This window comes from Balaenoptera physalus, assembly GCF_965194825.1.
Source record: "Balaenoptera physalus genome assembly, chromosome: 10".
Taxonomy (NCBI): Eukaryota; Metazoa; Chordata; class Mammalia; order Artiodactyla; family Balaenopteridae; genus Balaenoptera; species Balaenoptera physalus.
Genome location: NC_138889.1, coordinates 113882129 through 113897735, shown reverse-complemented (window position 1 = coordinate 113897735; position 15607 = coordinate 113882129). Strand labels below are relative to the sequence as shown.

Here is a 15607-nt window from a genome sequence, read left to right as displayed (position 1 = left end):
CCTCGGCGGGCCGGCTGGGGTTGGGCGACCGGGGACAAGGGGACCCCCGCTGGGGCGGCGGGCGGGACCTGCGGGGGGTCGGCCCGTGCAGTGACCTTTCCCAGTCGCTGGGCGCGGGGGTCGGCGGAGCGGCGGGCAGGTGGGGCGGGGGGTGGGGGTGGGGGTGGGGAGGGGGCTGATGCCGCGCAAGACCCGGGCCTGGGGCGCCTTGGCCTTTGGGTGCATTTTTGGAGGCGGGAGACCTGAGCCTGCTTCCGGCCTTTTACAGCCAGCACCCATGAAATCCTTACACATAAACTACAAATCGAGTAAGAGGACTTCTTATAAACCAGCAGGTCTTGTGTTAAACTTTATACGCATTTTAAAGATAAAGAGTAGACTTTCTTTAGAGCAGTTTTAGGGTTACGGAAGAATGGAGCTGAAAGTACAGGAGCTCACACACGCACGTGCCCAGCCTCCCCAGCACCAGGCATTAGTTTGGGACATTCGTTACAATTGATGAACCAGTATTGTACATTATTATTAACTAAACCCATGATTTACAGTATGGTTCACCTTGGTGTTGTACATTCTGTGGGTTTTGACAAATGTACGATGACACGAGTCTGCTATTGTAGATAGTACCACCCAGGGCCCTGCCCTAAAAATCCCCTGCTCACCAGCTGTTCACCCCTCCATCATCAGCCCCTGATCTTTTCACTGTCTCCATAGTTTTACCTTTTCCAGAATGTCATAGGGTTGGAAGCATACAGTCTGTGGCCTTTTCCTATTGGCTCCTTTCACTTAGTTATATGCATTTAAGGTTCCTCCATGCCTTGTCATGGCCTGATAGCTCATTCCTTTTTAGTGCTGAATAATATTTCATTGTCCGATGGACCACAGTTTATTTATCCACTCACCTATTAAAGGACATCTTTGCTGCTTCCAAGTTTTGACAATTATGAATAAAGCTGTTGTAAGCATCTGTGTGCAGGTTTCTGTGTGGACATAAGTTTTCAGCTCCTTTGGGTAAACACCAAGGACCATGATTGCTGGATCCCATGGTAAGATTATGGTTTGCTTTATAGGAAAGCAGCAGACTGTCTTCCAAAGTGGCTGCACCGTTTTGCATTCACACCAGGGCGTGTGTAGTGGTATATCATTGTTGTTTTCTGTACATGTATTTGCAACAGCTGCTGTGGCCTCTTCTTGCACAAATTTGGCAAATTAAAACCCCTAAACTTTTTTTTTTTTTATTTTTTTTTTATTTTTGGATGTGTTGGGTCTTCATTCCTGTGCGAGGGCTTTCTCTAGTTGCGGCAAGCGGGGGCCACTCTTCATCGCGGCGCACGGGCCTCTCACTATCGCGCCCTCTCTTGTTGCGGAGCACAGGCTCCAGACACGCAGGCTCAGTAGTTGTGGCTCACGGGCCCAGTTGCTCTGCGGCATGTGGTATCTTCCCAGACCAGGGCTCGAACCCGTGTCGCCTGCATTGGCAGGCGGATTCTCAACCACTGCGCCACCAGGGAAGCCCCAAAACCCCTAAACTTTAACAACATTGACCGATTAATGACATTCATGAGAACACTCAAAATTCTGAGTAGTCGTTTAACCAGTCAGATGTCTTAGCACCTCAAACACTTAAGTGACCAAGCAGATCTTCATAGGAAAGATCTTCCTAGTAAAAAAATTTTTTGCATGCAGTAAAACTGACTTCTAAAAAATTAACATACTGTAAAAATTGAATTTCAACACATGTACGGATCCGTGTAACCACCACCATAATCAGGATACAGAGCAAGTCCATCACCCCAAAGAACTCCCTCCTGCTGCCCTTTGTGGTCACATCCACTGCCCTGAGTGACTTCAGTCACACCTGCTCGAGGTCCCCAGCAGTCACTGGCATAGAAGGACAGACCCGGGTGGAGCCGAGGCAAGGAGAGGCGGGCTGTGTCCTGCATGTGCACGGCACAGAGGATTTTGTAACTAGCTGCCTCCATCACGTCTGAATGGCTGTCGCCAGTTGTCTCTGCTGCTCAGAATCTCTCCAGAGACAGTCCTGGCCTGTGTCCTCCACACCCACGTGTGGCTGCCTCAGCGTTTCCTGCTGAAATGCGACAGGTAACGAGGACCGGACCCTGATGGGAACTGGAGCAGGAATGGACGGGTCCGCTCACACCTTGCCTCGTTTGGACCCTACTTTGAAACACACAACACAAGCTACATGACAAAACGCCACGTTCAACCCACAGATTTCAGGGAGAGCCCCAGGGATTTCCAGGACGTCAACCCTGGCTGGGTCCTCGTTACAAACGCACAGAAAACAGTCAACGTATGTGAATAGCTATTTGAAGCCTCTAATCGGACATCACTCTGTGTGTGGGATCCTAATAATGGCCAATTTCAGGATTCAGGGTTCTGAGGAAGAATATGCAGCTTTATTTTTTCACGGTAGGACATAGGAGGGAGCATTTTCGAAGCAGAAGAATTTCTCTCACTGTGACACAGTTTTATTCTCTGAATACTAAAGCACAGAAAATATTCTCTACTCTTTTTTTGTTTGTTTGTTTTAACCAAGATTTAAATGTCAAGTTTAAGTTAATTGTATCTACTCTTAGTTCTACATTAGGAGTGTCATAGGAGGGTATTGAAAATAATTAATTTCTCTCAAATCTACGACCACTCTGCTCTTCCCCGCCTTCCACAGAACTGCACACTCCAGTATGACTTAAGTTATGTGGCTTAAGTTATGTTTGGCTGGGTGCTTTCACAATGTCAGCCTGGGACCCACGGTAATAGAGTGCAGCCTTTCTGTGGCCTTAATGAACATCCCCTCTTAAGGACCGGAAAAAGAAAAATAACTTTTCTTATTATAGAGAATTAAAAACATACGAAAGTAGACAAACGCCCATGTACCATTACTCAGCTTCAACAATTTATGATAAATCTTATCTATCCCTGTTGATTTTCTCCATTTTTTTCAAATTAATTTTGGAGCAGATTTCAGAACTTGTATCATTTTACCTGTAAGGATTTCAGCATATATCTCAAAAAGTTAAGGACTGTCAATTGAGATCGCCAAGGGAGCCCGTTGATCAAACGAACCTGAGTTAACAAACCCAACCCAGAAAGAGCATGGTCTGAGAATGGCTCAAGGGGTGTCGTTATCAGGCTTTGGGATAAGGGCACAATTGCTCTAAGAAGGGTCCTTCAAAGCAGGAAACTGGCCAGGATTGAGAAAAGGTTGCAAATAGTTTAGGGCTGGTGAACACAGGGAGACAACATTCTTAATATTAATATGGTGAAACTTACAGTGTTTTCCTGTTTCTTGTCTCCTGCTTAATTAAGATAACAACAAAATATATGGGAGATAACCCCATACATTACCTCCCAAAGCATCGTTATTTTATGTTCCAGATATAGATCTGGAATTTATGTTGCACATGGTGTTAGGTAGTGACTGAGTTTCGTTTTTTCTATGCGGCTGTCCAGCTGTCCAGCATTAGTTACTGAAAGACCATATGTCTCCACTGCTCTTCAATGTCACTGTAATTGTGAACCAACCATCTATGTGCACTTAGGTCTAAGTCCACGCTCCCTGTTATATGCCATCAGCCTGACTGTCATCCTTCGTACTGTCTTAGCTACAATGCCTCAATTACTTCACTATCTTAGTTACAGTACTTTTATAAGTCTTCATAGCTGACAGATCAAATCTGTTCACCTTGTTTTTCTTCAAGAGTGTTTTAGCTATTTTTGACCCTCTGCATTTCCATGTAAATTCTAGGAGCTACTTGTCAAGGTTTACAAAAAGATACTGTTAGGAGACTAATGAAAACTTCATCAAATTGTTAGATCAATTTTAGAATTCTATGAAATTGTGCTTCTGAATCGTGATTCCCCAATGACGAGTGACATAGGGCATCTTTCACGTGCTTCTTGGTCATTTGTGTACCTTCTTTGGAAACCATTGCAAATCCAAAGTCATGAAGATTTGCCCCTATATTTTCTTCTAAGAGTTTTATAGGTTTATTTTAATTTTTATTATTTTTCTTGTAAGACTCTTTTTTTTCCACCATACCATGCAGCTTGTGGGATCTTATGTTCCCAACCAGGATCGAGCCCAGGCCCCCGGCAGTGAGAGCACAGAGTCCTAACCACTGGACCGCCAGGGAATTCCCAATTTTATAGTTTTAGATCAAATATTTTAGACTTTGATTCATTTTGAGTTAATTTTTGTATATGATGTGAGGTAAGGATTGAACTTCATTGTTTTGCATGTGGATGTCCAGTTGTTCCAATGCCATGTATTGAAGAAACTCTTCTTTCCCCATTAAATAGTCTTGACACCCCTGTTAAAAATCAGTTGATCACACCAACACGCCACAACTAGAGAGAAGCCTGTGCGCCATAACAAAAGATCCTGCGTGCCGCAACTAAGACCTGACGCAGCCAAAAATAAATAAATAAATATTTTTAAAAAAGAAAATCAATTGATCACAGATGTATGGGTTTATATCTGAACCCTCAATTCTATTCCATTGATCTTTATGTCTGTCCTTAACACCAGTACCATATTGTTTTGATTCCTGTAGTTTTGTAGCAAGTTTTGGAATCAGCAACTGTGCCAACTTTCTTTTTTCCTTTTCAAGACTGTTTTGGTTATTTGGGTTTCCTTGCAATTCCATATGAATTTTAGGGTTGGATTTTCCATTTCTTAAAAAAAAAGTCACTGGAGTTTCAATTGGGAGCGTATTGAATCTGGGGATCATTTGGTGAGAAAAGACATCTTAACAGTATTAAATCTTCCAATCCATGAACATTAGATTGACTTATTTATGCCTTCTTTAATCTCTTCCAGCAATGTTTTCTGGTTTTCAGTGTACAAGTCTTTCACCTTCTTGGTTAAATTTTTTACTAAGTATTTTATTCTTTTTGATGCTATTTCAAATGAATTACTTTCTTAATTTCATTTTTGGATTGTTCATTGCTAATATATAGAAATATAACTGATATTTATATGTCAGTCTTATATCCTGAAACTTTGTTGAATTTGTTTGTTAGCTCTAACAGGTTTTTTTTTCTTCTTCAGTATTTTCTATACATAAGATCATGCTATCTGCAAATAGAAATAGTTTTACTTTTTTCTCTCCAATTTTGGGTGCCTTTTATTTCTTTTTCTTGCCCAGTTGCTCTGGCTAGAACTTCCAGGACATGTTGAATAGAAGCAACAAAGGTGGGTATCCTTGTCTTTTTCCTGATCTCAAGGGAAAGGTTTCAGTCTCTCATCACTGAGTATGATGTTTTGTGTTTTTCATATATGGCCTTGATCGTGTTGAGGAAATTTCTTTCTATTCCTAGTTTATTGAATCTTTTTATCATGAAAGTGTGTTGGATTTCATCAAATGCATTTTTCTGCATCAATTGAGATGATTAAATTTATTCCTCCATTCTATTAATGTGATGTATTACATTGATTGAGTTTTGTCTGTTGAATCACCCTTGCATTCCTGGGATAAATCCCCATTTGGTCATAGTGTATAATCCTTTAAAAAGTGCTGCTGGATTTGGCTTAATCATATTTTGTCGAAGAGTTTTATATGTATATTTATAAGGGATACTTATCTGCAGTTTTCTTTCCCGTAGTATCATTACTGTTGAGTTTTGAGAGTTCTTTATGTATTTTGTATACAAGTCATTTGCTAGAAATGCAATTTGGTGATATTTTCTTCCATCCCATGACTGAAAGTTTTTAATTTTAGTGAAGTCCAGTTTATCTATTTTTTTCATTTGTAGATCCGTGCTTTTGGTGTCATGTCTAAAACTCCTTGCCTAATCCCTGGTCACAAAGATTTTCTCCCATCTTTCCTTCCAAATTTTTTATAGTTTTAGGTTTTACATTTAAATCTATGATTATATATATACCACTTTGCTGTAAACCTGAAAATAACACAGTATTGTAAATCAACTACAGTGAAAGAAAGAAAGAAGAAGAAAGAAAGAAAGAAAAAGAAAGAAAAGTCATCCAGATAAGAAAAGAAGAAATACAATTGTCTCTATTCATGAACAAGATCATTATCTATGTAGAAATCCTGAAGAAAACCAAAGGAAAAAAAAAAATCCTTGAACTAATAGTGAGTTTAGCAACATCAAAAGATACAAGGTCAATATACAAAACTCTGTTTCTGCTCATTGGCAATGAACAACTGGAAACCAAACATTTTTTAAGTACCATTTACAATCGTACCAGAAAACATAAAATACTTAGGTACAAATCTTATAAAATATGTGCAGGATCTGTATGCTGAAAAGTACAAAATACTGATGAAAGGAATCAAAGAATATCTAAATAAATGGAGAGATATACTATATTCATGAATTGGAAGACTCAATATTGTTAAGATGTCAATTTCCCCCAGTCAAATTCCCAGCAGGACTTTTTTGTAGATATAGACAAGCTGATTCTAAAATTCATACATACAAAGGAACTAGAATAGTCAAAACAATTTTGTGAAAGAACAAATTTAGAGGACGCACACTACCCGATATTATGACCTACTATAAAGCCACAATAATCAAGACTGTACTATTGTTGAAAGGAAAGACATTTGGATAATGGAACTGAATAGAGAGTCAAGAAATAGCCCCACACAAATATGATCAAGTGCTTTTGGACAAAAGTTCAAAGGCAATTCTGTGGAGAGAAAACCGTATTTTCAACAAGTGGTACTGGGATAACTGGACATCCATAGGCAAGAAAAATCAATCAATCAATCAATCACCTCAGCTCATACCTTACACATAAAAAAAAATTAACTCAAATACACTGTTAGGAGAATGAAGAGACAAGCTACAGTCTGGGAGGAAATATTTTCAAATTACATATCTGACATTTTCCCCCCATTTTAGTGTGCAATGACGTGTCTTTTTGATTTTTTTTGGGGGGGGGTGCCTGTGCCACACGGCATGTGGGATCTTAGTTCCCTGACCAGAGATCAAACCCGTGCCGCCTGCAGTGGAAATGTGGAGTCTCACCCACATTTGGGTGTGATTTTTATTGTCATGTCCCCGATGGCTAAGGACGTTAAGCACTTTCTCATGTGCTTATTTGCTTATTGACCATTAGGATACCCTCTTTTGTAATGTGGGTACAAGACTTTTACCTTTGTTAAAATGGGATTGTCTTTCTTTTCTTGTTGATTTGACAGAGCTCTTTATATATTCTGGATCTGCATCCTTTATCAGAGATCTATATTGCAACTATATTATATCCTTTCCCAGTCTGGACTACCTTTTCACTCTTAATGGTGGCAGATGTCTGAGGACCAGGAGAGACCCAAAGCAGATAGGAGGCTAGGCTGGACTCACCACTTGGCACCCAACCCAAGATCACAGAGCCAACCCTGCCTTAGATTTTTGTCTTGTGAGAAAAGAAACTTCCTGCCCTAGTCACTAGTATTGTGAGTTCTCTTGCTCAAGGCTTCAGAAGGGAAGGAAGCCTGCCTGTCCCGTTACTGATCCACATGAAAGGGATGGAGGTGTTGAATGCAACTCAGACCTGGATGCCCATCTACACCACGTCCTGCACACACCTTTCCTTTATCAGACCTCAAGTGATTTTGCCCCTTATGAGTATATCATGACATCTGTCTCTTCAGAGTCCTTGTTTTCTCTTTAATACACACACTGCCAGTCCATCAAGCTGGCCCCTGTGTCTCCTGATGTCTTTGAAATCAGGATCCTTGATTCCTGGCAGCACCTCTGCGCTTCGGGTGCATCCTGAGTTTTCTGGCCCTCCCAGGGTGGAGGGAGTCACAGATGCAAACGAGGGGCCAGGATGTGCATTAGATGGTCCCACCGAGTGATGCAGCTACATAGCCCACTTCTTGGCTCCGTTAGTGACCAGGCTGCGGGTCACAGTAAGTCCATAATGAAAATTCTCACTGTACATTTTCCTTGCACGTTCTTTCTGTTCACTTTTATAATCTGAGAGAGACGGTCTGGGCTGACCTCTCTGTCATGCACAGCCATCTCTGCCAACTCTGTGTCCCATGGATACAATGCAGTCTTTCCTGCATGGGTCTGGGACCCGGTACCCAGAGCCCCTCAAGCTCCTACAGTCCTATGTTGGCAGGTGGAGGGTGATGGGCACATGGGGCCCCAGGCTCATCCTTGGCAGGGAGGGAGGGAGAACCACCCCCAGTGCTCCAGGGAGGCCCGGGGTCTAGTGAGTTTGTAGGAGTGGAGGGTGCAGGTTGAGAGGCTTCTCATTTGGGGCTTTTCTCTGTGAAGAAGGAAGTGACTCAGGTAAAACATGTCTGAAGAGCACGCAGAACTCTGGCAACTGCTAAGCCCCCTGTGGGCTTATCATGGCCTTTCCTCCTGTTACGGCCTTTCAGGCTCTGTGGGGTGAGCTCATTTTCCAGGCTCAGAGGGGTGCACAGCTTGCTCAGGGTCACAGGCTCGGAGGTGATGGAGCCGGAATTGAGGCTGACCACTCAGCCGCTGGGGGGAAGGTGAAGCGTCAGGCAGTGGATGTGGGTGGAGGAGAGTGACTGAGTGTGGTCCAGACTGGTGGAGAGGCTGCTTTGGGTGGGGGGAGTGCACGGCCCCTGGTTGGGGTCTGCAATCATTGCGGGGGGACGCAAAGGGGCCCAAGAGGCTGGGTCGGGTGGGGTGTAGAGGGTGCAAGGGTGAGCATGGAGCTGTCACCGCCGATCATCAGGGGGCCGCAAGGGGGGAAGCTGGGCTTGGTGGCCTGAAAAGGTTGTCCTCCCCAGACGCTTGAACCGGATGGAGTGAGAAGTGGCTCCACCTCCGCCTCGAGGGCCTCCAGCAGGATCCCTGGGGAGGCGACGCCCAGCTTGGGTCCATGTAGGGACGCGGGGGCTCTCTGGGGCCGGGCGGGATGGCGCTGGCATGGGCGACAGCGAGTCTCGAGGGATGGTCGGGCCGACCTTGCATTCCCGTCGGTTTCTCGGGGCTCAGACCAGCGTGTCGCCCCCCAACCCTTCCAGGCGCAGAGCGATGCTGGGCCCGCCCGTGCCAATCACATCGCTTCATTCGGGTCGCTTTGGGCCGTTGCATTTGTCCACCTGCCCGTCTCTCGGAGCGCAGAAGTCCAAGATGGGCAAAGACTAGATGCAACTTAAAGCGCCCCGGGGTCCATCGAGCCGGGCGGACAGGGCGGGACTAAGACCAGGCTGGGCGGGCCGGAGGGGCGGGGCTCCGGCTCCCGACCTGGGCACTGTCCGCGGTGCTGAGCGCCCGCCGGGGCGCGCGGGGCCGTGCGCCATGGGGAACCGCAGCGCCGCGGACGCGGACGGGCTGCTGGCTGGGCGCGGGCCCGGCACGGGCGGCGGCGCGGGGGGCCCCGGGGCGGCGGCGGCGCTGGCGGGGGGCGTGCTGCTCATCGGCGCGGTGCTCGCAGGGAACTCGCTCGTGTGCCTGAGCGTGGCGGCCGAGCGCGCCCTGCAGACGCCCACCAACTACTTCATCGTGAGCCTGGCGGCCGCCGACCTCCTACTCGCCCTGCTCGTGCTGCCTCTCTTCGTCTACTCCGAGGTGAGCCCGCGTCGCGACCGCACGCGCACCCTCACCTGCTCCCTGTTCCCTGTGCCGAGCCACACCGAGGACCCAGCGTGACCCTGCCGCTTGGCCTCTCAGGAGCCTCGAGCTGGGCGCCGCGCCTGGTCCCAGGACGACCGGAGCCGCCAGCACCTCCGAGCCTCATTCCCCTCCCCCATCTCGCTGTCCAGCTGCCCGCTTTGCTGTCTGTCCGCCCTCCCTCTTCTGCCCCTCTCTCCTCTTCTCCCTTTCTGTCTTGGTGTCTGTTACCCAAGAGATGCCTCTGTCCTTCAAGCAGAGACCCCAGAAACAGGCGACTTTGGCAGTCCAGCCCCCCACTCAGCCCCCTCAGCCGGGTTCCACTCCCCCAGGGGAGCCTGCTGGACGGACAGGCAGATTCAGGCTTACCCCCATGCCGGCTCCCCCTGGGGCACAGGGACACACACGCCACTGCACGAGGCTACACCATAGCCAGGCAGGGCCACAGGTGTGCACACACCAGCACGCTCCAGGGCAGGAGACCCTCACTCACGCACCGACTGGGCTCCCAGCAGGAGGGACGCTCAGCTGCCAGGAGCTGCAGGGCAGCGGGCACAGCTGGAGCGAGGGGACACCCGGGCCTGACAGTGGAACCAAGGGAAGGTGCAGGTGTGGGGTCCAGAGCCCCTGCCAGAACCTGGGTCCAGGAGCCTCCGGCCCCAGAGCAGGTCTGGCCCTTGGGTCGGTCCCCCTTGGTGCCAGCCATGTCCACTCTGCAGTTTGGGCAGAGAAAAGCTGCTTAGGGCTGAGTTGGGGACACAGCGTCCTGGGCTATGGGGGAGGGGAGGCTTGGTTTTTCTAAGGTGGACACAGTGAGTCTGGGCAGGGCTGGGGCAGAGGCTAGCAGGACAAGGACAGACATGACCTGCCGCTCCCCCCGAGACGTCACAATGACAGCTCTTAAGCTCCTAATCGCCCCAAATCAGCAGGAGGGGATTTAGAGGGGGACGGCTGTCTGCTCCTTTGCCCTTGGTGGGACCGCCGGGCACGGTGCCGGGGACTTTACTTTGTAACAATGCTGTGGGTGCCATCCTCACCCTCTCTTACGGGTAAGGGGACAGGAGTGAAATGACCCGTCTAGAGGCCCAGAGAGTGAGTTTCCGAAGACACCAACTCTTAGCTGTCTGCGGGGGCGGGGGCGTGGATAGGGGTGCTGGGCTCACACTCCAGGGCCGCAGGGGCCCCCCCTGCGCAGGGAGGGGCTCCACGGTACCCTGAGCCCCACAGCATCAGAGACCACAGTCCTCAGGTGACTATGCCCCCCAGGATCCCCCCCCCAAGGCCTTTCTCAGCTCTAAGAGAAAGGAAGGGGGGGCGCCTCTTGGCGCCCAGCTTGACGGGCGGGCAGGACTGCCCAGCTGCCTCCGGCTCACTCCCCTCCCCTCCCCTCTCGTGTTCAGCCCCCTCCGCTCCGGGACCACTGGCGGTCAGAAAGACAGCTTGGGCAGGCGGCTGGGGGAGGGTAGCGTCCTGTGTCTGTTGTTGCTACGGGGCCCCTCCCTGCGCCCAGGTCCAGGGCGGCAAGTGGCTGCTGAGCCCGGGCCTCTGCGACACGCTCATGGCCATGGACGTCATGCTGTGCACGGCCTCCATCTTCAACTTGTGCGCCATCAGCGTGGACAGGTAGGCCGCCCCCGCCGCCCCGTCCCCTGTAGGGCCGCCCCGGCCCCGCCGCCCTCACCACGCTCCCCGCAGGTTCGTGGCGGTGGCCGTGCCGCTGCGCTACAACCGCCAGAGCCGCGGCGGCAGGCAGCTGCTGCTCATCGGCGCCACGTGGCTGCTGTCGGCAGCGGTGGCGGCGCCCGTGTTGTGCGGCCTGAACGACGCGCGCAGCCGCGATCCCTCCGTGTGCCGCCTGGAGGACCGCGACTATGTGGTCTACTCGTCCGTGTGCTCCTTCTTCCTGCCCTGCCCGCTCATGCTGCTGCTCTACTGGGCCACGTTCCGGGGCCTTCGGCGCTGGGAGGCAGCCCGCCGCGCCAAGCTGCACGGCCGTGCGCCCCGCCGCCCCAGCGGCCCCGGCCCGCCGCCCCCCGACGGCAGCCCGGCCCCCGATGCCGCCGTGCGCCCGGACGCCATCCCGGCCCCAGACTGCATCCCGGCCCCCGACGCCACCCCGCCCCCCGACGGCATCCCGGCCCCCGATGCCGCCGTGCGCCCGGACGCCATCCCGGCCCCAGACTGCATCCCGGCCCCCGACGCCACCCCGCCCCCCGACGGCATCCCGGCCCCCGATGCCGCCGTGCCCCCCGACGCCACCCCAGCCTCGGATGCCGTCGTGCCCTCGGACGCCATGCCGGCCGAACCCCCGCTGCGGGCCCGCAGGAGGAGACGCGCCAAGATCACGGGCCGGGAGCGCAAAGCCATGAGAGTCCTGCCTGTGGTGGTCGGTGGGTACCGGCCGGGGGACGTGGGCGGAGGGGAAGACTGCAGCGCCCGGGGTGTGAGGCGGCGCCCGGGGCGGGGGGCGTGGCAGGGAGCCGCTCACGGCAGCCCCAACCCTGCCCCCAGGGGCCTTTCTGCTGTGCTGGACGCCCTTCTTTGTCGTGCACATCTCCCGAGCGCTGTGTCCCACGTGCGCCGTGCCCCCGCGGCTGGTGAGCGCGGTCACCTGGCTGGGCTACGTCAACAGCGCCCTCAACCCCGTCATCTACACCATCTTCAACGCCGAGTTCCGGACCGTCTTCCGCAAGGCTCTGCGCCTCTGCTGCTGAGCAGACCGCTGGCACCGCAGCCCCTCATCAGCACCCCGCCTCGCCTGGGGGTTTGTAGGAGTAATTAAACAGATCCCCAACACCTGCTGGGAAGGCTCTTGGAGGCGGGGGAGGGGGCAAGGAGGAGCCCAGGCCTCCACTGACCCTCATCCGGCCAGTTAACCCCTTCCTTCCTTCGGAGGAAGCCCAGAGAAGAGACCCCACCAAGCCAGGTCCTGGCTCTGCCCCTGGGGTGGGCGGGGAGGCTGCAGGGAGGTGTTTTCAGCTCCGCCCCGCCCCAGAAGCCTTGGGAACAGGGGCAGCCGTTGCCTGCGAAGACTGCCCCGACTCACACCCTCCCCTAACAGGTTCCCTCCCCCACACACCCGGCCAGCTGCAACCCACCGCGACCCGACAGCTGTTCCCAGGCCAGCAGCCTCCTCCCCTCGTCCTGGTGGCCCCACCCACTGTCCCTGCAAAATGCAGCTGAGCTGCCCTGCCACTGCTTTGGCAGCTGCCTCAAGGTCAGAGCACAGCTCCCTGCCAGCTCCCGACCTGCCGATAGATGCCCAAAGCCTGGAGGAACGGGACCTGGGTGCTGGGTGGGCTCACGGGGGCAGCCTCCCTGCAGGGAAGGCCAGCGCAGGCCCACAAGGCGCTCAGCCATCCTCTGCCCACTTGGCTGGGAGCAAGTGGGCAGAGCAGGGAGGGGCTGCCCCTCTCCCGCCCACAGCGTGCCCCCCCCCAACCCGAGACGGCCCCACTTGGACTTCACCTGGACCCTCCCAGTCCCCCGCCATGGGTATCCGCTGTTCCCAGTACTGAGGCTGAGCGCTCCTGTCAGGAACTGTGACCAAGCCGGCCACTGCCGGGTGCCAAGTTCGCCTCTGGACATGAGAAACTACGGGCTGTGACGGCCACGGCATCAGGCCCAACCTCAGCGTGCTAAAATATTCCGTGGAGAGAGGGGCCGCCCTGTTCCCCTCTCTGGGTGAGCACCATTTCCTGCTCAGTCTCAGCTGCCGCCTCCTCTGAGAAGCCTCCCCTGACCACCCCCCAGGACTAGCCTGCCCCTATCATCCTGGGAGAGACTTGCCCTCGAGGAACCGAGTATTGATGGACTGAGGGCCATTATGGGGTGCTGTGTCCCTGCACCACACAGGGACCAACACAAAATGGGAGTGGGGGAGGGGGCCCAGGGCCGGACCCCAGGTCTGTTGGCTGCTTCAGCTTCCAGCACTTTCTTGCCTGTGAAGCATGAGGATGGCTGCAGCGGATACCCTGTGTCTCCTCCCGTGAGGAGCCCCAGATGGCACAGCCTCACCCGGGCAAGACACTTGCTTCAGAGCTGGGCTGGTGGTCCCTCCTGGGAACCTCAGACTTGAAGGGACCATCAGGCTGACGGCAGGGGCAGGGGCAGGGTCGGAGCAAAGGGCCCCTGAGTGTGGCCGCTGGCCCTGCCACCTGGCTCGTCCCTCAGGTCCACACCCGCCTGTGCCCTGCCACCCATCTCTGATGTGCCCCGACATGCGCCTGCTGGGCCTTCCGTGGTCACTCCAGGTGGTCAGAGCTGGTGTCTGCCACTGCCAAGAGGGTCTCAACTAGCAGCACCCCTGCCTGCCAGCCGTGGGCACCAGCCGCCATGCCCACCCAACCCAGCGGTCTGTGTGGAGCAAGGCCATGTCCCCATCCATGTACCCTTCTCATCTCCTATACTAGGGATGGGGTGACCGTGCCCCTGACAGGCCAGGCCAGTAAGTGCACCTCTCTCGGAGGTGGGGCTGCAGATGGGCTGGGATCTGCTGGTGTCCTGCGCCGTCCCCGCTGGCCCTGTGGGCAGACTCCTGTGTCCCCCAAGAGGGGGACAAGGCGGGCACGGGGGGACAGGTGGACACAGGGGAGTGACAAGGTGGGCACAGGGACAAGGTGGGTGGGTGAGGGACAAGGTGGGCACAGGGACAAGGTGGGCACTGGGGGAACAGGGGCAGATAGACAGAGCCTGGCTGACCCGGGGGCTCAGCAGGTGCCTCGAGGGTCCCAGGCCCACTGATGCCAAGCGTCACCGCAGCCTCAGCTCAGAGGACCAGCGGCACCCGGACGGCTGCCGCACTGCACACTGTCAGAAGCCTTGGCCTGGCCCCTGTGGCTGCGTCTGGCAGAAGATGCCATCGCAAGTGCTGACACAGAACTGAGGGTGTCAACGCACCCTTGGCGCCTGGATGGCAATTTCCAGAAGCCTCCTGATGTCCAGGGTGATGCAGAGATAGCTTCAAAGGCTTAGAAACAATACACTTTGGAAAACCGCCCCCAACACGTGCGGTCCCCAGGCTTCTACTTTAAGGAGAAGGGGAGAAGCCACCCCCCGATCCCAGGAAACCTTCACCCAGGATGGCTTCCCTGCAGGGCCTGGTCCCGAGGCCGCCGAATCTGCTCACAGGGAGGCCGCTGCCTGGAGCTGGACGCCAGGGAGGGACCTGGAAGCCTTTCCCCGTGGGCGCTGCCCACCTAAGTCGCCATTTTAGCCTTTTCAGGTTTGGGGGGTTCCTTCTGGGGGTGCAGCCCCTTCTGCTGAGGCCGACGTGGCCCCCACCCCCGGTCCTCACTTCCCACCACCTTCATGCTGTGCAAACCCCAGGGGCCGGGCCTGGACTTCCCCAAGGTGGTGGAGAGGCGGGACGACAAAACAAATAAAACCCAAATAAACCCGCTTAGTCCGCAGAGGCCGATGGAACGGAGGCAGAGGGGCTTCTGGGGGCAGGTCCTCCCCCACCTGGAGCCAGGCTGGGCGCGGGGGGATGGGCATGGGTGCCACCCCCTCGGCTCACCGGGGAGCCCGTGGCCCAAAAGGCAAGTCTCCGTGTGCTATGAAGAACCTTCTGGAAGCAGGAGCCGGGAGGTGCGGGGCTGGAGGTGTGAACGAGATGGAACAGTGAGGCGAGCGTCGGGGTCAAAGTCCACCTCTCAGTGCACAGAAGATGGGGCAGCGCAGGCTTTCCCGGAACCCAGGCTTGGAGACAGGCTGGGCAGGGCGCCGGGAAGGGCAGGGACGAGGCCCCCAGCCCGTGGGAGCTGGGCTAGCATAGCCGGGCGCAGGCAGGAGCCACCCTGGGCGGGTCCCCAGGGGTCCCGGGCGCGCTCTGTGCAAAGGGAAGGTGGCACGTCCGGACGCCAAGCCGTCCCCGAGACTGGACAGCGGCTCGGCCTTCCCGGCTGGCAGCTCTGGCGCCCCAGCTCCTGGGCAGCAGGTGCCGGCCTCCCGTCCCGCCGGGCTGGGCCCCGTCCGGTCTCAGCTTCCAAACTGCACGACCGGGCCCCCAGGCCTCGGGGCG

General features: G+C 53.8%; 1 protein-coding gene across 2 annotated transcripts; it reads left to right on the top strand.

Moving 5' to 3' along the window:
- The first annotated feature begins 9243 nt into the window (after positions 1-9243).
- Positions 9244-15506, top strand: DRD4 (dopamine receptor D4). Of its 2 annotated transcripts, XM_082478310.1 has the most exons (4): positions 9259-9543; positions 11096-11208; positions 11281-11975; positions 12097-15506. In XM_082478310.1, exons 1-4 carry the CDS (start codon positions 9274-9276, stop codon positions 12297-12299), a joined length of 1281 nt encoding a protein of 426 aa, XP_082334436.1. In that variant the 5' UTR covers positions 9259-9273; the 3' UTR covers positions 12300-15506. The 2 variants fall into 2 exon arrangements, with proteins under 2 accessions (XP_082334435.1, XP_082334436.1); XM_082478309.1 differs by having other exon boundaries at positions 9244-9543; positions 10986-11208; positions 11281-15506.
- Positions 15507-15607: the final 101 nt, after the last annotated feature.